This window comes from Drosophila miranda, chromosome 3 (genome assembly GCF_003369915.1).
Source record: "Drosophila miranda strain MSH22 chromosome 3, D.miranda_PacBio2.1, whole genome shotgun sequence".
NCBI lineage: Eukaryota > Metazoa > Arthropoda > Insecta > Diptera > Drosophilidae > Drosophila > Drosophila miranda.
This window is the reverse complement of record NC_046676.1, coordinates 4,965,680-4,989,443: the sequence shown is the minus strand read 5'-3', so window position 1 is coordinate 4,989,443 and position 23,764 is coordinate 4,965,680. Positions and strand designations below refer to the sequence as shown.

The 23,764-nt window shown below is 42.6% G+C and overlaps 7 protein-coding genes across 8 annotated transcripts; all 7 read right to left on the bottom strand.

Annotated features, from left to right (window-relative positions):
- Nucleotides 1–355: 355 nt before the first annotated feature.
- Nucleotides 356–1,669, bottom strand: LOC108160999 (tetraspanin-9). The gene is made up of 4 exons (XM_017295307.2): nucleotides 1,354–1,669; nucleotides 1,109–1,291; nucleotides 673–1,035; nucleotides 356–614 (listed from the first exon to the last, which is right to left on the bottom strand). Exons 1-4 carry the CDS (start codon nucleotides 1,411–1,413, stop codon nucleotides 534–536), a joined length of 687 nt encoding a protein of 228 aa, XP_017150796.1. The 5' UTR covers nucleotides 1,414–1,669; the 3' UTR covers nucleotides 356–533.
- A 291-nt stretch (nucleotides 1,670–1,960) lies between these two features.
- Nucleotides 1,961–3,408, bottom strand: LOC108158290 (protein late bloomer). The gene is made up of 5 exons (XM_017290526.2): nucleotides 3,150–3,408; nucleotides 2,883–3,077; nucleotides 2,662–2,826; nucleotides 2,402–2,599; nucleotides 1,961–2,230 (listed from the first exon to the last, which is right to left on the bottom strand). Exons 1-5 carry the CDS (start codon nucleotides 3,207–3,209, stop codon nucleotides 2,153–2,155), a joined length of 696 nt encoding a protein of 231 aa, XP_017146015.1. The 5' UTR covers nucleotides 3,210–3,408; the 3' UTR covers nucleotides 1,961–2,152.
- A 320-nt stretch (nucleotides 3,409–3,728) lies between these two features.
- Nucleotides 3,729–8,009, bottom strand: LOC108158181 (23 kDa integral membrane protein). Its single transcript, XM_017290399.2, has 5 exons — nucleotides 7,698–8,009; nucleotides 4,629–4,793; nucleotides 4,391–4,567; nucleotides 4,155–4,328; nucleotides 3,729–4,093 (listed from the first exon to the last, which is right to left on the bottom strand). The coding sequence occupies exons 1-5, from the start codon at nucleotides 7,755–7,757 to the stop codon at nucleotides 4,013–4,015; spliced, it is 657 nt and encodes a 218-aa protein (XP_017145888.1). The 5' UTR covers nucleotides 7,758–8,009; the 3' UTR covers nucleotides 3,729–4,012.
- Nucleotides 8,010–9,755: 1,746 nt separating this feature from the next.
- On the bottom strand, nucleotides 9,756–12,528 carry LOC108160822 (protein late bloomer). Of its 2 annotated transcripts, none has more exons than XM_017295052.2 (6): nucleotides 12,455–12,528; nucleotides 12,008–12,176; nucleotides 10,692–10,865; nucleotides 10,460–10,621; nucleotides 10,203–10,400; nucleotides 9,756–10,130 (listed from the first exon to the last, which is right to left on the bottom strand). In XM_017295052.2, exons 2-6 carry the CDS (start codon nucleotides 12,062–12,064, stop codon nucleotides 10,059–10,061), a joined length of 663 nt encoding a protein of 220 aa, XP_017150541.1. In that variant the 5' UTR covers nucleotides 12,065–12,176; nucleotides 12,455–12,528; the 3' UTR covers nucleotides 9,756–10,058. The 2 variants fall into 2 exon arrangements, with proteins under 2 accessions (XP_017150541.1, XP_017150542.1); XM_017295053.2 differs by having other exon boundaries at nucleotides 12,008–12,159.
- Nucleotides 12,529–15,686: 3,158 nt separating this feature from the next.
- On the bottom strand, nucleotides 15,687–16,547 carry LOC108157952. The gene is made up of 3 exons (XM_017290096.2): nucleotides 16,131–16,547; nucleotides 15,947–16,073; nucleotides 15,687–15,882 (listed from the first exon to the last, which is right to left on the bottom strand). The coding sequence occupies exons 1-3, from the start codon at nucleotides 16,188–16,190 to the stop codon at nucleotides 15,734–15,736; spliced, it is 336 nt and encodes a 111-aa protein (XP_017145585.1). The 5' UTR covers nucleotides 16,191–16,547; the 3' UTR covers nucleotides 15,687–15,733.
- Nucleotides 16,548–16,584: 37 nt separating this feature from the next.
- On the bottom strand, nucleotides 16,585–17,367 carry LOC108157951. The gene is made up of 2 exons (XM_033392403.1): nucleotides 16,881–17,367; nucleotides 16,585–16,821 (listed from the first exon to the last, which is right to left on the bottom strand). Exons 1-2 carry the CDS (start codon nucleotides 17,151–17,153, stop codon nucleotides 16,612–16,614), a joined length of 483 nt encoding a protein of 160 aa, XP_033248294.1. The 5' UTR covers nucleotides 17,154–17,367; the 3' UTR covers nucleotides 16,585–16,611.
- Nucleotides 17,368–17,468: 101 nt separating this feature from the next.
- On the bottom strand, nucleotides 17,469–23,759 carry LOC108159371 (23 kDa integral membrane protein). Its single transcript, XM_017292599.2, has 5 exons — nucleotides 23,657–23,759; nucleotides 22,664–22,749; nucleotides 18,511–18,873; nucleotides 18,251–18,442; nucleotides 17,469–18,189 (listed from the first exon to the last, which is right to left on the bottom strand). Exons 2-5 carry the CDS (start codon nucleotides 22,721–22,723, stop codon nucleotides 18,118–18,120), a joined length of 687 nt encoding a protein of 228 aa, XP_017148088.1. The 5' UTR covers nucleotides 22,724–22,749; nucleotides 23,657–23,759; the 3' UTR covers nucleotides 17,469–18,117.
- Nucleotides 23,760–23,764: the final 5 nt, after the last annotated feature.

Here is a 23,764-nt window from a genome sequence, read left to right as displayed (position 1 = left end):
TTCCACAGGAAGCTAATAACCTCGTCGATACTAGATCACCAAAATGGGATTGTTCCACAAATAAAATCACTAAAAAGCAGAGCACCTACACTTCAGAGCACTTTCAGCATTGAGAACTATCAATCTTGCCTTCCCTGAAGGGAAAGAAAGGGACACAGACCGCTGCCTTTCAGTGTCTTTATATAATGGAGTACGTACTTAGCGGTTAGAAGCGTAGCAGGCAGGATCAGTTTGCGTTTCGTTCAGCCAGAGCCTTTCCAGCTGCATCAGGCCTTTAGGCATATCGTCTCAATGCATCCCCTGATCCCCTGATCCCCTGATCCCCACAAGACAGCACTCCACAGCGAGCCGGACATTAGATCAGAACAACTTTTACTTTGATATTGTGAGTACTTGATACATACGAGTATTACAGAATTAAGCGATTACGAAATTGCTCATTAGTTTGTGTTGAGTTGCAAAAAGTACAGGAGGGATTAGAAACCGGCTTGTAATATTATTTAATTTAATACTTATGTAACTTAAGATGTGCCTCACATCCAGACCGCGTTGTTGCGTCGACTCTGGTTCTTGACGCTGCTGTACAGCAGCCAGCCGAACACGGCCCCGACAGCCTGAAACGGAGAGAAAGCGCCTTAGTTTGAGATGGGGAAAGGAATGGAGGCGACTTACCTCGCCAATGATGAGCAGCCAGCAGACGATCTTGAACACCAGGAGCTTGTCGTCGAGATACTCCACGAATTCGGCCTTGCAGCCGACCTTGTAGACACTCGTGCTGTCCACGCATTTGTTGTCCAGGCAACAGCTGGAGGGTATGGCATGGTGGATGATCCAGTAATCCTCGGAGCTGTTGACCCCGCAGCAGTGCAGCCAGTTTTCGTAGTAGGCCAGGGCGCCGGACTCGTTGCGCTCCACCTCCCAGAGGCGATCGAAGCCCTCGTTGATGCTGCCCGAGAGGCCGTCCTTGGTGCCGTGCGATGCCATGCTGAGGAACAGCAGCTGGGTGAGGATCAGCACCACCACGACTCCCACATACTGGGGAAAATTAGAGAATTTTACAACGGAGATCACGATCACGCTTGCGGAAGATAAAAGATCAGGTACTCACAATCAAGAGCCGGGCTGGGGACTCGTGAATGGCCGCCAGGCAGCCAAAGACCGCTATGACCAATATGACAGCGCCCAGGCCAATGATCAGGCCCCCGGCCACGTTCTCACCAATGCTGACTGCATTCTCGGCGGCGCTGATCAAAAAGAAAATTCCAAAGGCAATCAGCACCAGACCCAGCACCTGTAGAATTCCCAGAGAGTCAGAGACACACGCAGACAGATGCTCTGCCCACTCATACTCACGGCAAACACGAAATTGAGCAACAGTAGCAGATGCTTCACTGTAGTGGAGGCCAGACCCATGTTGACTCTGGACGAGGACGCACCGAACAGAACTGAACTGAAGATGGGAGCTGCGTCTCTGTGGCTTGTCTCAACTGTTGGAATCAGCCAAATTATACAGAATGCATCGAGCAGGGTTACGTATATGGCAATAGCCAATAGCCAGTTTCAGCTGCGTATCTGACGGATACAGCACAGGCGGCGTACAAGATCTCTCTGTCTATTCCGTGCGCTGTTGATCGCTGCTGCTGACCGCTGTGTTTCAGTGGCGTGAATCAACTGAAACAGTGTGTTTTTGTTTTGACTACATTCTACCTATCTATATGTATCTGTATCTCTATATACGAGTATACTCGTAAATCTGTGAGTGAAAATCGAGAGCGGCGCCGAGCATCGCCCACCTAGCTTGGCCCCGTCTGCCATCTCCCGTCTCCCGTCTACCGTCTCTTTGTGCGAGAGGCTTTCCTATTTATCTCCGGATCCCATCTGCTCGTCTCGTATGCCTGCTGGCCAAAACAGTTTTCTGTTTTCTTGTAAAATTTCAGTCAATGGCAACAACAGGTTTTCGGTTATTTTCGTTTTTATTTCTTGTCTCCGCGTGGGAGTTTACAAGTTTACAATTTTATGAATGAATAGTACTAGGTATCTGTAGCCTAAGTTGATTAAATTACAATCACAATATGCCAAGGCTCGTGGGCCAGGAAATTACACACACAAGTAGTGATAATACAGCTCAGGAAGTCGACAGTAAGAATTTAATTTAATTATAGAATCGTACGCGATCGCGATGGTTTCGTATGCTGTCCACCAGGTAGCAGGTGGTCACAGAACCAGCAATCTGTAATTAAATTTGAATAATTAGGGGATACAACAATAAAAATGATACCTGTGGAAAGGTGCAATGTATTGAAGCGATGCAAGAGATGCAATGAATGAAGCAAAAATTGGATTTATATGATTTATATGAGTAGATCGATTGGATAGCAAATGGCATAGACAGCAGACCCACCTCAGTGAGAATAAGGAACCAACTCAGCGAATGAAAATTCGCAGTCTTTCCGCCGAGGTACTCCTTGAACTTAATCTCGCAGCCTGCCATATACAGATTCAAGGGCCTTGTGCAGTCCAGATCGAGGCAGCAGCTCGCTGGCAGCTCCTTGTCCAGATGCATATAGTCCTCGGCACTGTTGCGACCACAGCAGTGCAGCTAAAAACATTGAAAGGGGTTCAAGTTGGGCTCGAAGGTAATCAAGGACGGAGGCAGCTCACCCAGTGCTCGTAGGTGTTCAGGGTGCTGTTCCCCACATGCTGATGATCCCACAGATCGTCGAAGCCTTGACGCAGGCTGTCCGGCAGTGTGTCCTTGCTGGCAGCAAAGCTGATGCTGAACATCACGAACTGCACCACCAAGAGCAGAACCAACAGAACCGCATACTGCAAAAGAGAGTATAAGGATTGCGATGGGTATTCTTGAGGGAGATCCCACTTACACAGATCAACATAGTCCTGGAGTCCCTGCACATGGCCACACAGCCGAAGATGCTGGCTAGAATGATGACAGAGCCCAGCAGGATGCAGAGCACGGCGGCCAGGTCCTCGCCATGATCGAGGACCACCACGTTCTGCTTATCAGCGAGGCTCTCCAGCAGCCAGGCTCCATACCAGATGAGCAGACAGCCCTCCACCTAAGAAGACCCATCGATTGATGCCAATGTCAGGAGTTCAGTTGTTACTCAGAACTATTTTTAAGCACTTACAGCACAAAAAACGCTGATGACACACAAAATATATCTGAGCAGGCGGCTGCTGCAGTACATGACGCCGGAGAGGAGTGGAGAGGAGAGAGAGATCGCAGCTCGTAGCTAATAATCGGAATTTTCACAAGAGTTTTTCCGCTGGGGGCGAGCACACCTTGGGCCTTGCCATCAAATCATCGACTAAAGTCCCATAATCTTCATTTGTTTGTCTGAGGCTGACAAAGCGTTGGGAAACGATTAACCCATAGATACAGATATTTTGTGTGGATGGGATGTCTCTGCCTCGGACTCTGTCGCCATCCATCCGGCCCGGAGCGTTGCAGTGGCCAAAATACACAGAGAGAAAGACAGAGAGGTTCGGCATAGATAAAAGCTCAGGGGAAATAAAGAATATAGAATATACTCGTGGAACAGAAACAGACATGAGAGACAGCATGTGTCCACCCTCACCTTGCGCCCCCTCGGATTTCCCCCGATTCCCCCGAATGCTCGTAACTGCGGGCCGTCATCTTATTTATCATCCGAATGATGTCAACAGCAGTTTCCCAAAACCAGAAATGAAATTCCCGAACCACCGAACGAACTATGAAGAATTCTTTATTTTGGTTTTGGCTGATCTGTTCGAAATGTTGTTACAAAAGATTGTGGCTTAAGTCGAGCTTAGATTAGATTAAATTAAAATGTAAATGGTTAGTTCTCGCCCTACCCAGAATTATCCTCATAGCCAGATATACGTTGGAACCTTTTCTATTGTTTGGCTTCAGGTATTTGCATTGCGAGTTCTTTGGCCTTAAGTATGCGCGTTTTAAAGTTGGTTTTTTGAAATGCATTATACTCAAAAATATTCTACACTAATTTGGCAACTATTTCTGGTAGTACTTCGAGCGGCGCCAGCGATTCACAATGCTGTTGGCGAGGACATAGGCCAGCAGGGCGCAAATGATCTAGAAATGAAAGAGTGAAAACATTAATGCGAATTCAACTGAAGGAAGGACCCGCACTAACCTCCACTCCCACCAGAACCAAGGAGACAAAGTTGAAGGTTGTCCAACGTGAGGCAATAAAGTCCAGAAACTTTTGCCGACAGCCCTCCAGATTGAGTTTGTCCGTCTGGCTGTTGTAGCAACTGTTCGGGGGCAGCATATAGTCCTTGGGTCCCACATTGCCACAGCAGTCCAACTGAAAGTGAGAACCCCTCAGGAGATTAAGGAAAATCGGGACTAAAGATCGGACCAACTCACCCAACGCTCGAGGCTGGCGATTTGGCTCTGATTGCCGGGCTTGATGGGCACGGGCTGATCGTTCCACAGCTGATCGAAGGTCTTGTCCACATTGATCAGCAACGAGGTTTGGAATATCCACAGGAAACCCACCACCAGGACTTCCAGCACAACCAGAACTACCAGAATGAACACAAACTGAGAAAAGAAAAGATTAAGTTTCAGCTCAGTCTCTGAGATGTGTTAGTGTTGCACTTACCGTCTTTGAAATGTTGCTGCTCTCGCGCGCTGCCCCCAGGGCGCCAAAGAGGGCGGTCAGCACCACAACCACGCCCAGGCCAATGATGACGAAGGCGGCGGTGTTGAAATGCTCAAATTTATAGATGACGTGCACCCCAAGGCCGATCACAATCAGGCCGAAAATCTGTCGAAGGGAGAGAGGCGGAGAATGCTTGATTAAATATTGCCCAAAGGTGATAAAAGTCTGTATACTAGTCGCTTAATTGAAGGTCATGCTTAGATCTAATAGTCGTATGCAAATTGTGGCTTGCTCGAACATTTCCACGTGCCGCCGCCACCCCCGTGGACCACTCATACGCAGTGTTGCAGGCTGTTGGAAGGAATACTCTATCATGTGATCAGTAATGTTGTATGCTTCGGCGGCAGGCCAGAGCTACTCGGGCCATCTAATGTCATCATAAATTACGTATACGTCGAGTGGTGCAGTGATCGTTCGCCTCTCACTTGCAACGCTAGTTGCAACTTTAAATTTAACGCAATGACTCATCCATCCACCAATACAATGCGAAATTTCACACACTTCTGCCAAATGTAGACTGTTTGTGGATGGCCACTTGGCAGTTTGCCCAAAGCCCCCGAGGAATACACAGAAAAATAATTCTCCTGCCGAAAGTGAGTGGATGAAATGCGTAATAATTGTACGAGTATTTCCACGTTGCTGATCTTTGCATTCAGCAACCTGTTGCCGCCACAACCCAACCGTTTGTACATTGTATACAATTATCATTACAACTGTCGGGTAAACCAGTCGCCAGAATCGTTGACTTTGACGTGACTTGTTTGTTTGTCACTCGAGCTCGAGGCACTCGAGCTCGAGGCACTGCCTCACCTTTGAAGCGGCTCCAAAACCAACTTACAGCACACGGTGTACTTAAAATTATGAATGATTTAGCCGATTAATCATTTGGGCTGGGGTACACAAATTTGATCGGTTTTGGCTGTAATCCATAGCCAAGACCGTTTAGGGATTGCTTAAAAGTAGTTAAAGCCAATCAATGTTGTGCTCGGACTTGGGTACCAGCTGTGCATATTCAATGAGGATTGCAACTAAATATGGTTGTAGATAAAGGCATTTACATTAATTGAGCTATAATCGAAATGGGGAATCGACAGTGCCCCATCAATTAACGAGTGAAGATGAGCTCTAGACATCTGGCAGCACGTGGTAACCACGTATCTACGAGTATACAACGCCATTTAATTGTAATTTATTATGCTCCGCCGCCCAATTCCCAGTACAGACCCAAATTTCAAGGGCCTCTATGTACTGCGTCATCGAATGAGGAATCAAAGCATGGAGGCACGTTCTCGGTGGAGCTCCCATGGAAATTGGGAACAGACGACTGGCTTCACTCGCAGTAGAAATGAAAACGAAGCATGCCCGAATCTGGAATTGCTTAAGAACATTGAACCATAATTAGACTTTGTAATTGCCAGCCGAATGTTGGGACTGGACTTAATTCGTAGCGGAACTATACAAACACTCGTAGTTTATATGAGGTCTGAACCCACTCAACATTCGTTTGATATCTAAGACTGTCACAAGTGCTTAAGGCACTAAAGAGACACTCACTCAGTCCCATAAAAAGGCGATAAGAACTTGGTGTTGGCAACAGGGAGACAGTGCAAAAAGCCAAAAACCTTTTATTAATTTGCTCTCATTTCCCGCCCATAAGCATAGGCATTCGCGGCCGAACAATTAAACACAATTATCACCCGAGAGCGCAAGGTCAGACTAGTGGGACACACTATATACTATAGTATGTGCATAATTTGCATGTCGTCTGATAAGGCTGGCAATCCACAGATCGGCGAGTGGGTAGATCGATTGCCAGAGCCAGTACATAAAATAAATGCCCAAAAACGAAGCCAGACGGACAAACTATGGCAGCTGTCATTGAGTTGCCTATTTGCCAGAGATTTATGTGGGTTTCTGTCACTCGGCACCAGCAGCAAGGTGAGACAAAGGCTTGGCCCTACCCTACAGCAGACCAGACCAAACCCTACAATATGGTCCCCACACCCAAATGAAGTAATGCTGGGCATCGGCCTCAGCATTATTGAAATCTCTCGGCGCGCAAATCGAGAGTGAACTCGCCTGGAACCGAATGCGGAAAATCGCTCATACGACGCGTTGTGCGCGCTGGCATTTCCTCAGCCTTCGGTCGCATTCCATTTTGAAAACAAATTCTAGAAAAATGCCCAAAACATCTAAGAAATGACATCAACGCACGAGTATATGTAAAGTCTCGCCCAAGTAAAACAAACTACAACAAACAAACAGCCACGAAGCTACGAAAAAATCAAATAGATTTCTATATCTTTTTTCGTTCAGGGTTAAGTAGTGGCAGGCGGGCGTGGGTGACCAAGTTTTGCGTTTGGCTGCCAGCAGAAATGTGGAAAAAACACAAATAAAAAGCTCAGCAAGAATATAAACAAAAGCACTAAATAAATAAATTATTAAATCATTTTTACTCAAAGATATTTTTGTACAAAACTGTTACGTAGAAGGACAGCTTCTGGAAAGCTTATGCGCCAGACTGACTGAACTGGATATTCGACAAAATGTTGATGGTTTTATGTCTCGAATTTGCATCAAAATGCGCCACAAAACAAACCGACAAACAGCCTTCAGTATTTATTTGAATGGTTGTTAACTAAACGAATGGAAAACTATCCGACTAGAAAATAGCAATAGTTTTTATAGCCCAATGTTGATGTTCTACGCTATCAAATAAACAATTGCCCCGCACATCAAAGACTGATGTATCTCCGAATGAACTTGGACCGATCGAGGCATTGTCTGGGCGGGAGGAATATTCTACAGCAAGATCTGGCATTTAGCCAAAGGCAGACAGACCCAAGTCAGTTCAGCTGGCCGCGGTAATTTCCCTGCAATTAGCCTTGCCTTGGCCCGCTCTTACGATTAATTCGTGTTTTAATGCTATCTGGGGTCATGAAGCCGCCACACAGAACTCGACGCTGGCTCTCTATGAACCGATCACAATTAGAGGGTCACGGTACTCACAGCATAGATGATGTCCCAAAAGAGGGCAAACACTTTCAGCACATTGGTGGAACAGGCCATTTTCGATTATCCAATCTCTAACAGAGCACTATCTATTGTATATCTATATGTTTTCTATAAAGGTATCTGTGCACAAGTGGTTATTTTTATCGAATATACAAGTGTTCTTTCTTCTTCTCCACCTGGCAACCCGCGCGGCTTTGTTTTGTTGACAAACGGAAAATACTTCAATCTATTTAAACGGTTGCTGTGGGTTCCCCAAAACCCGGTTCATGTTCTCCGCGCGAATGTTAACTGAAAACTGTGCGGTCCGTTCCACAGTTGCTGATAGCGCGAAAAAATAAACGTTTGGTTTGGCGAACACGAACACAGTGGCAACGGAACGAAACGAAAAGCTTCGGCACGAAATGGAATCGAAACTGGCCGGTTCGTTCGGCGCGTTTTCCACACTTATCTATGTGGGCATTACGTACATATATACATACATACATATGTATAATGAAATATTTGAATAAAAGGAAAGCGAAGCTATAGCCAATTCTGTTCTATTTATACCCGATACTCAAAATGAGTATTGGGGTATATTAGATTTGTGGTAAAAGTGGATGTGTGTAACGTCCAGAAGGAATCGTTTCCGACCCCATAAAGTATATATATTCTTGATCAGCATCAATAGCCGAGTCGATTGAGCCATGTCTGTCTGTCCGTCTGTCCGTCCGTCCGTCTGTCCGTCCCCTTCAGCGCCTAGTGCTCAAAGACCATAAGAGCTAGAGCAACGATGTTTTGTATCCAGACTTCTGTGATATGTCACTGCTACAAAAATATTTCAAAACTTCGCCCCGCCCACTTCCGCCCCCACAAAGAACGAAAATCTGTGGCATCCACATTTTTAAAGATACGATAAAACCAAAAACGCAGAATCGTAGAGGATGACTATATGTTTTAGAATGTAAGATCTCAACCAGATCGTATAATTATTATAGCCAGAATCAAGAAAACAATTTTATTCTTTCTCGCTCTGTCTCTCTCTAACACACAGGTTTCATGGTCGGTTTTGCCAATTGCAAAATATGAGTTCAAGGATCTCAGAACCTATAAGAGCCAGAGCAACCAAATTTGGTATCCACACTCCTGTGATATCGGACCTTGACCGTTTCATGTCCAAATTTCGCCACACCCCCTTCCGCCCCCGCAAAGGACGAAAATCTGGGGCATCCTCAAATCTCAGAGACTATTAAGGCTAGAGTAACCAAATTTGGTATCCGCACTTCTGTTAGATCTCACTATAAAACGTATATCTCAGAATTTCGCCCCACCCCCTTCCGCCTCCACAAAGGACGAAAATCTGTTGCATCCACAATATTGCATATTCGACAAAACTAAAAACGCAGAATCATAGATAATGACCATGTCTATCAGATGGCTGAATCTGGATCAGATCGGATCATTTTTATAGCCAATAGGAACAAATCAATTTGCAGTGGCCACGCAGCGCCCGACGACAAGCTCAGACTGATTTTCTGTCTCTCTCTTTTTCGTGTCGTTTAATATTAGCGGCGTCTGCCTAAGGAGAGCCATACTGACTAAGTATCGGGTATAAATGTAGAGTTGCGGTCTCCGCAGCAACTCACAACGTTCCCCCTCGTTTTATTTTATTATTTTGCAATTGTACCATGCAACTCTCTGGCTTTTTTGGTTTATTAAATAAATCAGTTTTAGTTACATTTTTGTGCCGTTAGCGGATGAATATGTTTTATACATATATCTCTTTCAGGGCTACGATCCAGCTGAGAGATATTTTGTGGAGGAAATTTGTGATTGTGATCATCGAGAGAATTTATGTACATATATACAGTTTCAGGATGGCGTATGAAAATAGAGACTTAGCTTATGAGGATGAAATGCTCCATCGTGAGTATTCACACTGGCATTCTGTCGTCCCTACGCGGTAGCGACAGTTGGTAGTGGCTTCGATTGCGCTCCTTGCACATGATTTTTGATGTATTGCCGGAATATTGATATTGATCTGGGAACTGTGGAGCAAGAATCTATCAACTATTTTATGCACTTCTTTGACTGTTTTATTTAGCAATATATTCAAATAAATAATATTAAAATTAATTCACATTTCTTAGCCTAAGATTTGAGTGTGATGTACAGCTAAAATTTGCATTGAAATTAGTTCGTGAGTTATATAAGCTGTGTTTTGTGAGTGTGTGTGTATTGTACTTATTTAAATACTCGTATCTCCCGGTTTCCAATTTTAAATTTCCAACAACAGTTTTTCAAGTCTTACTTAACGCTTGGTAATAACAAATTCCGTTTAGAATAATAACCAATTTCGTAGTTTTCGGGATTGTTTTAAAAGTACGAGCGCCGCTGATCGTTCCGAATGCTGTTGCACAGCCGGATCGAGATGACACTGATCAGGAGCTGAGAATGGAGTAATAAAGTTCGTTAAAGGTAAGTTTGTGGAGAGGTCTACGGCGTCTACGGATCACCCACCTCGATGCCAATCAGCACACAGCCGAGAATGTTGAAAATCTGCAGTAGCTGCAGCCAATAGTTTTCGAACTCCTTTCGGCAGCCGTTGGGGATGAGGTTCTCAGCCTTGCTTTTGTCATGGTTGCGGAAACAGGTCTCTGGGGGCAGTCGCTCGTTGACAATGTAATCCTGTGGACTGCCACGACCGCAGCACTGGAACTGTAAGAAACAGAGTTTTACATAAGAGTTTTCCAGAAGATACGAGTTCTGACACTCACCCAGTTCTGATAGATGGACATGGCGCCGGGACTGTTGAGCTCTTCCTCCCAAGTGGCCTCAATCGGGTTGGCCAGATTGGAGGCTACAGAGCTTTCATTGTGGATAAGCAAAAACACCACCGCGAACTGGGTGGCAATAATCAGCCACAGGAATACCACGAACTGTAACAACGAGGATATCCATCATTAGAGACATCACTATAGAAACAGTTATAACGAGTTTTCCACCTACCGTGACAGTGCAGCACACACTTTCCTTCCAAGCGGACAGATATCCCCATAAGAGGATTACCAGGGCGACCGCTCCTAGATAAATGAATGCGTAGGCCGACAGCCCTCCAATTTCGTTCAGATCATAGGACACCACGACATAGATGCCGAAAGATATCAGCACCAGGGCCAGCAGCTGTATGGGAGGAAAGCGACAACAAATTAATAATTGGAGACAACAATTCCCGAGACAACAATTCCACTTCAATGATTTTGGACCACAGACAAGGCAAAAGTAAGGCACTCAAATGGATAGGCGCCGAGTAGGCTAGTCTGACTGGCGTCCGGGAATGGTATGGCAGGGTGGGATGGCAGGGAACTATTTATGCCAGACGGTAAATGGGTCACATGGAGGTCCCCCTCGGCAAAACAATCCTGACGGGGATTTGCGTATGCGCTGTAGACAAGGTCATTTACTATATGTAGTTAACGTTCATATCAGGTATCAGAGACTTGGCCAACCTGATTGTTTGATTGGTTGTAAATTATTCAAAATTTGTTCAAGCCAACAAAAGCCGGAGAGTTAATGACGCCAGCACTGGTATTTTTAGCCGGTTAACGTTGCACAATCATCGATGAGTAAACATGGTTTTCAAGCATTTCCTCTTAAGATAGTACAACTTAATTGCTATTGATTTGTCTAGTTTGAGAAGGCTGTCCAATCTAGGAAATTGTTGATATAAGCCTGCCGGAAATTCATCCTGATTCATTTATTAACTGAAAACTACACATTACAGAAGCCTGGCGGGAACATCTGCCCATGGCGCCCGCATCGATTGGACATTCAAAATGGATGAGCCTACGATTAAATTTGATGGATATACAGAGCGCATTACATATGCTGACCTTCAGGACCATCTGTCTATTCTCACCGTTGCTTGCAATTAAAGAGGTATAAATAAACCAAGCATTTGATAATTTTCGAAACTAGTTTGCCGAAAGATACATATGTATGTATTTTTACTAAGGTGCAACTCTCCTAGCAACACAAAGTGAATGATATTTATGCGATTAGCACGCAAAAGCTTCTTTTGATTCAATTTGCAGCGATAAGGTTGTTCCAGCGAAAACAACCTCATAACGGGAGGCGGTAACAGTATGATATTATGCGTGCTGTTTCTTTTATCAGAACACAGAGTACTAATACAGGGAATAGTAATAAATTGCGCCAAGTGGTTTTGTGATTGTGGTTGGGGTGTTTACAACAGGTCAATTGACCCAATTGCCTTAGCTGTCGCAAATTGAAAAGAAAAGCAAAGGAAAGAGGAGGGCACTTACCGCACAAACAATGTCCAGGGCATACACGAACACCTTGAGAGCCGACGTGGACGACATGGCGGGTGATTGAGCTGGTCGGCTGGTCCGCTAGATGATGCTTCCTGAGATTCCTGGGATTCCTTGGGAGGACGGACGGCGAAGTTCTTCTGGGCCTGGGCGGGAGAGCAAGCTGCTTGCGCAGCGGAAACTTGTTTTTATTTCTGTTTTTTCTTTTGCCTCTACTTCGTGCGCTCTCAGCTCAGAAGCTCAACAACTTTCTGCTCTCAATGAGATCATAACGTAATTTAATCTACGGAGTGCTCTCAATGTAATTCTTGGAATCGCGAATTCGTCACTTATCAATGTTCAATGTTTACACATTTGCCCACTACAGAACACCGACTAACTGCACTTTCCCACCTCATTTCGTTTCGAGTTGAATGACTCAGTGGCATTCTCTCGCCCTACCTTCGTCACGAAGCAATGCGTTGTGCCGATTTCTCTGTCGACCGTCAAAACAAAAATGAGCACCAAAAGCTTTCGAATGGCGGCTAAATGGCTAGCTTCTCTAAAAAGCTCCGAGACGCATAGTTGCCAGACCAGGCCGATGGTATTAAGAGACTTCAACTGAAAAGAGAGCCGACTTTTAAGGCCTGTCCAAACGGGGCAGCAGCAGCCTGCTATACCAGCCAGAAACGAATGCTATCATATCGGGGTGTTGCGACACGCGTCTTCCATCATTTGAATTTATTGTAATTTTTTAAATTATCACAATTTATTTGGGCTTATTACAGATTCACGATAGAACGTAAGTACCACATACAAAGTGCATATGCTGAAGGCTGTGCGAGATAATGTCACTTCGGTTACTATTTGTATAAATATTGCATTTAGTTACCCTCAATATAAATACAGGTAATTCCACCGTAAGCATCAAAGGAGTCGCTATATTCGTATTGCAAGGCAAATCGTATGTTCCAGACGATAAACATAAGATTAGCCAAGACAGACACTAAAGTCCAAGTGAAAAGTATCCCCTTTAACTAGACTTGAAAGAGTTGGATAAGTTATACATATGTGATTTAGAAACTTAGAATCAAACCTTTAATTTTCCGCACACTAATGATAGACCATAGGCAGCATTGGCTAATTGAATGACTCCCAGCATTACCCAAATATTTAAGAAGTCTTTAAAGTAGATACATAAATATTTTGAAATTCTGATCAGCAGTCATATTCAAGCCCTACCTTCATCGAGTGTCTCTTCTTCGGTAAGGAATATAAACACCACATTTACGAAGATCAAACCCACTAGATACCCATTGAAAACCACAAATGGAACAAAGACAACTATCAACAAATTTTGACACATCCCAAAGAAGGTTGAACAAGAAATAATTTGTTAGTCCGACAATACTTCGATTGGTAGCAATATACTCCAGTAAATTTACCTAATTCTCTAATTATCCTAAATTACCTAATTATCATTCATCGAAAGTGTTTTCAATTAATATTTATTTTGTTTCAGTTTCATATCAATAACGGAGTCCATACTGTAATCCATTGGCAAAAGAACATCCAAATATGGAAATTTCTGCCAAAATGTAAATCTTGGCCAAAAACATTAAAAGTCATTAAAAACCGATTTCCATACAACTTAGTTTCGATATTTGTTTTAATTTATTTTAAATTTAACCAATTGACATACAATTTCATTATTTTTGTGTAATTGTATTTTTTGTTTTTTTTATCTGTGATAATATTTTGTATACAATAAAAAATTAAAAAAAAAAAGAAATATGATACATCGCAGTAAACCAGTTTCGGTTCAAGTCAGGTCATATCTTGGCTTATATCATGAAAACCGTACCGTATACAGGGCTATCTAATTACTATTAAAATAGTAAATTATTTGTTTTAATTCCTTATTCCTTATCTATTCCAAGTATTTATTAGAAGATCCTTCATGTTTTACTTCGCTGTTTCGTCTAAAGAACAGTATTTTAGGGTTGTGCAATTAAAGTAAACCAATACCAAAACATATATGGCAAAACCTAGAAGAAGGAAAACAAATGCGAATCAATGAATATCATGATTAGGGTATTTCTGCTTCCATACATATCTGCACTAAATGGAAAACAAAGTAGGGTTCCCAAATTAGAATACTCTCCAAAATGGTTATGAAAACCATCCCGATCTCGACAATTATGAACACCACAATCCAAAGGCACAACAGTAGTTTTATCTGAAAGCACCTAAAATATTTAAAGGAGTTGTACAATATTTTGCACATAAATCACCTACTTTAAATTGCATATAATTCAAGTAGAGTCCAGTTCCAGCGAGCAGGGTCGCCCAAAAATCTAATGTATACACAAAATCCCCTTCAGCATTTAATTCCTGGTACAAATCTTCGTCAAAATAGTAAGCATATAGATGTAAACTTATACAACAAAGCAAGATAAAACCGATCAGCAAAAATAAAATATATGCGAAAATAGAACAAATGGGCTTGCACATTTTTGACGTTTGTGTTCTCGAAGGAGAAGTTCTACTAACTTCTTTCACCAAAGCCCATTGAATGGGAAATTGTATTGTCTAATATCATAATTGATAATAATTATGAGGACATCAGCAGCGAAATGGATGTAATTGAGGAGACGAATTGCAGAATCATTCGATTCAATGTATGTAAATACAATAAATACATAGATGACAAAAATCCATTTATGACTATACATATTGTGCTATATCGTTGAGGTCCATTTAAAAAATCCTTTCCGTTTTACTTGGCTGTTTTTTCAATAGAGCAATACTTTAGGTTTTTGCAAGTCCTGCAAACGAAGACAAAAATATATACGGCCAAACCTAGAATAATTAAGGAAAGGCGAATCGATCTATATCGAATTACGGAGTTTCCTCTTTACCTACATACATATATGCATTAAATGCAGAGATGAGTAGGGTCCCCAATTCTGAACACTCTCCAAGATGATTATAAAAACCATCCCGATCTCGACAATAACAAACACGACAATCCAGAGGCAGAGCAGCAGTTTTATCTGAAATTACTTAATATATAAGATGGTGCTTGAGACATCTCTCAGTTTACCAACTTTGAAGTTCGTAAAATGCAAATACAGTCCACTGGCAGCCAGCAGGATTTCCAAAAATTTGTTGAAATAAACACTACAGAGCCAGTCAGCAAAAAAGAGAGATATGCGAAAACGGAGCACATCGGCATCGGCTTGCACATTTTCGGAAAAGAAGCCCTACTAACTGCCTGCTGAAAGAACCCGCACACCTCTTATTGAGTAATGAAATTGTATTATCCATTAGTGTCGTAATTGACAATAGTCATGGGAGCACAACATTATGAAGGTAATTCAGCAGATGGGTTGAAATTATCAGAGAGCTTCGCACTCATCAAAAAAGGGAAGCGAAGGGACCAAGCTAGACTTGATAAAAGATATAGCCAGATGGTGCCAACGCTACATACACACATATGTATGTCCTACGTCAGAGGCAGATTAGTCATTAGATTCAAATAGGCGTGACACATTATTCTGTGGCCTATCTAAAAAGTTAGGCTTGCACTACAATACACAAATTATATGAAGAATACGAATTAAGAAGTCAAAAAAGATTAGTTCCCATTTCCTTTGAGAGAGAAATCAGTTCTAGTGGAATTCTTGTTAAATTTAATGTTTACATTTTATAGATACATATCATAAATTTACAGGGTGCTTAGGAATATATTTTATTGCGATCATTTCGTACAGATCCAGAAGGAACTATAATGGCTCCCAAAATGGTCCTTATCCAACGATTTCTTACGATGTCCTTACATACTAAAACGTGTAAGAGGACTGTTATAAAGCTGCTCACCAAAGTTCCTGAGAAAATGTAGAAATTTATAATTTAAAAATGATATCCATTTGAGAGTATGTAGATAACCACCAGCACATATAAGAGTTCCCTGCCATAGCGGATGATCCCTTAGGAGCCTTGCAAAGACAATATAACCACACATTAGGACAATTATGTGGGCAGTGACAATGAGCCAATTATAGAAAACTTGAAGTTCCTGGAATATAGCCAACATTGGGTTCCTTAAGTTTAAAGAATAATCCATTTAACCTACCTTATAATTGCCAGATACCAACAAGAATCCACTACTGCCGTAGAGCGCAAACAATATCATCGACTGTTCGAATGAATAGGTTTCACAGTACTCCTCCCAAGAGTCTAAAGGTGAGCAACATTATTTCAGTTCATAAAGTGATGATATATCACTTACACAACTGAATACAATCTACCAGGCAGGGCAAAAATTTGGAAAAAAGTTTCCAAGTTAGGGTAAAGTAAAGGCTGAGCCCCAGAAAAACGCAGAAGTTGCAGTTCATGCTCGAAACCACTACGAATATCCACTGGAAATCAACTGCAGTGCAGGTCCTGAGCTGCACGGATCTGCATTAATCATCATTAATCATTATAATTGATACTCATTAAGCAGAGCCATTACCAGTACCTCTAAGTATGAATATATGTAATGTATAAACCCTATCTATTCCTCTGGTCTGGCGGAAAAAGTGACTGTCAAGCAGCAAACAGTCATGTAACCTTTACGACAATCGGATAAGCAGATAAATACCAAACATATACATATGTATGTAACCAAATGCTATTTGCTTACCAAGAGCAAAGTAATTTCGAACCATCTCATGAATACCATAGAACTCATCGTGGAAGTCATGCAGAAGCAAGTGAAGAGCAAGGCCAGCTACAATGTAGATCCAGGTCATGAGCACCCACCACTGCAGATAGCAGAGGTCCTATCCCATTGAATTACAGATATGTATACACATATGAAGTGTCGCATCTGATATCAAACCTTGAACTTAAGTATGGTCATCAGTGTCCCGCACATGCTATGAAGTGTCCAAATATCAAAATAGTGTTTCATCCTAAAAACATCGGGATCGCCTCTATCTAAAGGAAATACTTTTAGTTCCTTTAGTTGCTCGAAATGTCGGTAAAGCTTACTGGTAGTTCCATGACGAATATGCTTGTAGTCCTGCAGCATAAAACAGATTATAATCATTTGTATTACGAGCGATGCAACGAAAAGGACATGTTTAAGACAGTTTTGGAGCACACAACACATGTCCGATGCGTAAAATGAACTGAGCCATACTTTCACCAGCAGAGCAGTAAAAAATAAGTGTGAACACTTGGGTTTATACGGATACAGATGACACTTCAATTATTACTTATTATTATGTGCCTATTTGGTAAGCAGATGTACAAATATATATATATATATGTTGGTGTACACTGCAGGTCATAACGTTTAGTGAAGCGAATAAGGGCAATAGGTTGGTGCCATGGCAACTAAGGACCCAACAAAGCCCAGCGATTACAAGGGAGGGGGGCATGTTTACCAGTGAAATTATATAATAACATGGCTGTGGTATATAAATACATAGTAAATGCTTTATTCATAAATGTTCGAGGTTCTCGCTGACCTGATGCATTTTTACAAAAATTCAAATCTTATCCAGAGATTCTACTATACAAATATGAATAGAATGAACAGTGTACATATATGTATGTATTGTATATTTAATAACTTTATATAAAGGTTATATTTCATTTGGAGCGGGGTTTTTTCAACAGTTAAAAAAACAATAAAATGGTTATGGTTACGTTTCAGCGTGGCTCTACCACCAGCTCCATTGGGGGTGTTCTCGTTCGGATTTCGGCTCAACAAGTTCGAGTGGATTGTACAAAGGCTTTGGGAATTGTATCGCTTGCTCATTCAGTACGCAAATATACGAATTATTTCAATAATACATAGGATATACAAAATGTAAGCGTTTCATATCGCCTTAGACTAAGCATTTTTCTTGTCTACTCCATCATTTTTTGACACATAATTTAATTATTTTTAACCAAATGGTTTACTCCAAAGTGTTCTCTCTCCTCCTTGGCTTCATTTTGTCAAATTCTGTGTGTGAGTAGGTGTGTGTTCAACGACGATAAAGAGTTAATGAGAATGTGTGTGCGTGTTTTTGTGTGTGTTTTGTGGATGTTGTGCGGATGCGGATGCGTCTGAGCTGCACATTGCCTTAGTATTCATTCCGACGCTTGTAGTTGCGCACGTTGTTGGCCAAGCAGCAGGCGAAGATGAAGCCAACCAGCTGTAAGTGTAATTTGATTATTTAACTGGCTCCAAAGGTATAATCTTATGGCAGCACTCACCTCAACTCCAATCAGGCCGATGGCCACATACTTGGCGTTGTCAGTGCTGACAGACATAAAGTCCACGAACTTGCCACGGCATCCTCCATAGATGTTAGCCGGGTTCAGGCAGCTTCCGTCGCAGCAGCTATCGGGCAGTGCTTGCAGATTGATCAAATAATCGGCCGATGAAGCACGACCGCAGCATTTCAACTAGGATGCGGAAAGAAATTCGTTAGCATCGCAATAAATAAACATCAAATTGTGCGAGGATTACTCACCGATTTCTGAATAGCATCAAAGACACCTCCCTCACGGGCCTCACGCGACTCCCAGGCCTGGTCGACGACCCTGCCCATGGCTTCCTCGAACTTGTCCTTGTTGGTGTACAGCAGCACCACAATGGTCAGCTGCACGATCAGCAGGATCAACAGGAAGACGGCATAGCTCATGGTCATGCACACCGACTCGCGTATCGCTCCACAGCAGCCCAGGAACGAGATGAACACGACAATCGACCCGATGCCGATCAAGATGATCGGCATGAGGGCCTGCGGGGGAAAGCCCACCTGTCCATTCACCTCAATGGTGCCAATGCTCTTAAGGATCAGCACGCCATACACAATACTCAGAATGCCGATGACCTGTGGACAGACAGACAGAAAGGATAGTCATGTGGTTAGACAGAGTGCTGCGGTGCTGTAGTGCTGCAGTGTAACTATCGATCTAGACCGGTCGACAAACTTGGGCCATAAATGGCTCGCATTGCATAAGGCAGCTAGCTGGCCGCTGCCAACACTTGCAGCTAAATATAGTTCAAATTAATCAGCTGCCCGCTCGTTTAGTTTAATTGAAAATGGAGTGCAAGGGAGCTGCCAATTACCATGCTGAAAGACTTAATTACCGCCGAGACCCGGAGCTGACCTCAGGGATCCCGCCTCCCCCAGACATGTCCAGGCACGCCAACTGCCAGCGGTGCTCATCCCCGGCGGCTAACTAATGATAATTAAAATAAGTAAACGCGTTACGTAATACCCAGTTAGCACTACAATTAATATTAGACTAAAAATTGTATTTGCAGGCAAACAAAACTTATGCAGAGGACGCGGCGATTAGATAAGGTAAACAGAACAGAGTAACCTTCAAACAGAACCTTCACATCTCCCACATCCCACTTGGCATTCACATTCACACACGACAATGCTGCGGGATAAATCTTCACAAGGTCTAAAGTGCACTGCAATTTGGGGGCTTTTTTATGACGATCGAGGGTCCCAGCGAGAGCCAGACAATGCAAGAGCAACTTTGATCTCTCAACGCCAACGACAGCTCTACGAGTATTAATTGAATTTACTTGATTTCATGATGCATACCAGCTCGTTTGCTTAAACATCTGTATCCATATTGTAGACGAGTACTGTATCTGTATATGTATGTATCTCAACACGATGTGTATGTGCGGGCAGTGAGTGGGCATACCTCAATTCCAATTTCCACTCGTTTAGAACTCGAGAACTCGAACAGAGATCGGAATATCTCTGTGGGCGGCGGCGGCGGCGGCGGCGGCTGGCTATGAATGATTTCATCTCAAAATTGACCCAAAAATCGCATTGTAATATTTAAACAAAGTGAGTGTTGGCCGCTCTGCTAATTGTCCCACTTTGTCTACACTAATCAACAGAAATACTCGTATAGTGCAAACAAGTAGGTAATACTCGGGTACTACAAAAGAAATGAAAAGAGTTCGCCGACTTGGAACCCGTTTGGGAAGCCAGCTTTTCCTCTCCAACTTTTACTTAGCCCCGTTTTTCGCTAACGAGGACATTACACAATTCATATAAAAATGGCCGAGACAGAGACAATGTTGTGTGCCACATTCCACAGAAAGCTGTCAGCGGCAGGCAGCTTCAATGACGTCAGACGGAAATGAAAATGGAATGCAAATTATTTTCGCCAAATACCGAGTACTCCAACAAGGGTCTGAGATCATTAGTGGAGAGTGGTGCGCCCCCGAAAAGAGCAGAAAACAACCCTCCAAAATAAAAAACTTTTCTTACTGCAATAAAGAGATGGATATATGTATATATACATATATTTTAATGGGGATTGGAGGGGGACCACACCCAGAACTAACTCTGAATTGCGTTGTTTGGCGCCAAATTGTATCTTCTGTGTCCAACGCAGCGAACAGCAAGAGACGGAAATGGGGGGATACACAGATAGAGAGAGTGTGAGACTGAGAGAAGAGTTACGCATTATGCAACAGGACACACATATGCGTGTCTAGAACGTGTAATTGAAAGATGACAATTAACAGCTAAATTACCCGAGACATGCAATTGGGATCTGATAAGCATATACATACATATGTACATACATACATACTGTGAAAGCTCAACAAGCAGACACCCTTTTCCCTCACTGAAAGGGGGGGGGCTTACTCTTGGTTTTGCTCAGCAAATGTGTACATAAATTATTTATTTAGTTGCTCAGAAACGGAGACCACAGGAAGTTGCCATATGTGATTCATTCGCCGAGTGCAGGTCATTCATAATCCATACGATGGTAATACTCATTCGCGGTGCTGTACTTATCTTTTCGCCGAGTTTCCCAGCTGAAAAAATTACCGAGAACTCGGAGCTGTTGCACTTAATGGCCGCCAGACACAGTTCAGGTTTGTCATTAGCCACGGCTGCAATTGTCGCTAGGTTCTGACTCGGACTCGATTCGATCCACAGACGTGCGGAGACTACGAAACTTGAATCCATGGGGGTAAATACACATAGCCACAGACACAATCATAGCCATGTTTTTAACTTGGATTTTCCCCCTTATATGCGCAGAGGGTATTTGTAATTTTCGTCAGTTGTTTGTAACAGCAAGAAGGTGCTCGAAAAATATAACAATGGTATTTAAAGGCTGTATGGGCGAACAGAATATTGATGTAACCAAAAAACTAGCCCCTAAAGACTTGGATAAAATTTCAATGGATAGTCCAGTCCGTCAACTACTAGGGTATGTTCACTTCGGGGTGCGTAAGTCATTTTTCATGCTTTTGTTGCAAAATGTATTAGCTTTTGTTGATATAGTGGTTGTTGCTATGGTTGTTGCTGTCCCCTCAAGCGTTGCGGGGTCATTGTTGGTGTGGGTTTTGTTGTCGCTACGGGGACGGCTCTCCAACAGGCGGCTTGGCTTGGCTCGCTAATTATTTGGTCTGGCTGTCTGTCAGGTGTGTTATGTACTCGGATAACGCAGTTAAATAAGTACATACATATGTATCTGCACACAGTGATGCACTGCGAGTGTATCGTGTCCCCGGAGTTTCTTGCACGTGTAAATGTAGAGTATGGAAACAAAAAAAACTGCTGCCCCGACAACAACCAGTTGATTGTTCTTGTCTTTTTCTTGTTGTTTTATCTCGTTTCTCTAGAGCAACAAGTTTTTTTGTGTTTGTCGTTTCTCGTTTCTACTTTTTCGTTTTCCTTTTGTGATGAGTTTCTGTCTTATTTGCTCTCTTGTATATACATATATATACTCGTATATATTTTTAAGTTTCGCTTCGGTTTTTCAGAGTACACTTTTTATTTTTTGTGATTCACGCGGCGTTAATTTGCGATCCCACAACGAATACTAAATATTCACAAATTTTGTTGGCTTTACGATGAGTTTAATAAGATTTGCTTGAATTATTATTTACAGCACATTTCGCTTAAGGCCGAAGATCCAGAAGGTCGACAATAACAGGGGGACGTACGAATGCGGGAGTGAATCGTTTTATTTGAATCATCCCATTTCCATGACATCAGAGAGAGATCCGATCGGAGCAGTGAGCTTTTTGTGACGCCAATCAAAATATGAGCTTGAATTACAGGAATCTGCAGACTCTGAGATTTTTATCCCAGAAAATAAGCAGAGCGTCCACGGGCAGGAAAACAAACAAATGAAAGGCGACTCCTATCACCGCTCCCGGAATCACAGTGCTCCCCCTCCACTAAGCATAGAATGAGTATAGAGGAGATAAATGCGGAATTTCAGTTTTTGTGGCGGCGTTGGAAGCTGAACGGAAGGCGATGGATGATGTCATCAAACTTCAATAGCAAGACAAACAACACAGTCACGAGGAGCTCAAAGCGTTCTCTCTGTTGAAATTTCCCAGAACCCCAATATGTGCGGAACAATGAAGGGGTTCAGGGGCGCCGTCTGTCTGCCCTAAGGCGTAACGCTAGAAATGCGCTTTTAATATGCATATTGCATATGCCATAATATTGAATAAATTTCACCAATTTTTTATTTGTTCGTATTTCAACAGACAGCGTTTAGGTAACAGTTTGTCTCCCTCCTTATGGAATGGCTTTCGAGCTTGTTTGTACCGGTTTCGTTTTCGTTTCGGGGTTTCGGTTTTCGATTTATTTTCGCTTTGGCAATAGTACTCACCGACACAATGGTATTGAATATGAAGAGTATGTATTTGGCGAGAGATGTTCCACAGTCCATTTTGATGGGAGTTTTTCTGAAATCACCTGCAATTGAAATCAAATTCGTTTAAACAATGCTCATGTTATGTCAATTATCAAATTACTCTACGGATATATAAAATAATTCCTAATATTCGTTGTTTATTCAACTGTAAATGAATGCCAACAAATGTTCGCTTTAATGTACATTCATATGTACATACATTTTAATTGTGAAATTAAAAAACTTTTATTGTGGTTTAATTCCCCGGAACCAAGTATTTACTCTACTGCGGCTGGTGCTACATTCACGACTTTTCCGACCTTACTTTTTTTGTAACGAGGTCTTGAATCAGAATATACTACAAAGGTCGCATTTCCTCGCAGATAAGGAGCTCTCAGCTCTCGAAGCATCCATTGTCTGCAACGTCATTATCATTCTTTTCTTTTCCTACGTCCTTCCGAACGAGTTGCGAGGCCAACAAAAGAAAATAATACAGCGTGCAACTTTTTCAACAACAAGTATGAGGAGGAGAAGAAGAAGAACGACAATGGCAGGCGTCAATGGTGCTAGAGAATTAAAAGAGGAAAACGAGAGGAAAAAAGTTCAGTGCACTCTGCATCATCAGAAAACAAGAGCCACAATGCCGCCGTATTGTTGTTTTAATTTCATACAATTTTCTTCCGCTTTTCACACACAAGTTTTCCCCTCGCCACGCCACGCCTCCCCGCACTTTCCGCTGCGCATACTACGTCTCGGCACATCTTTCTTCTCCCTCCCCGCACACAAACACACATACTCCATCAACAACCACTTTCAGCGGCGTCGGGGCCCAGCATCTATTTCTTGGCTGGAGTTTCGAGCAGCTGTCAAGACAACAGGGAAAACTCGGTGCAGTTCTGTTCTCCTAATTCTATAAACCATAAACACAAAACCACTTTTCTATTCAAAATAGCGCACGCCTTCTGTTACCTTTTCTTTTAAAAAATTGCGTTAAAAACCAGCGCGTAACCGACACGTTCAACGGGAAAAATTTTACAAAGCTACAGAAACAGTGTGACCGCGGACTTATCGATAAAA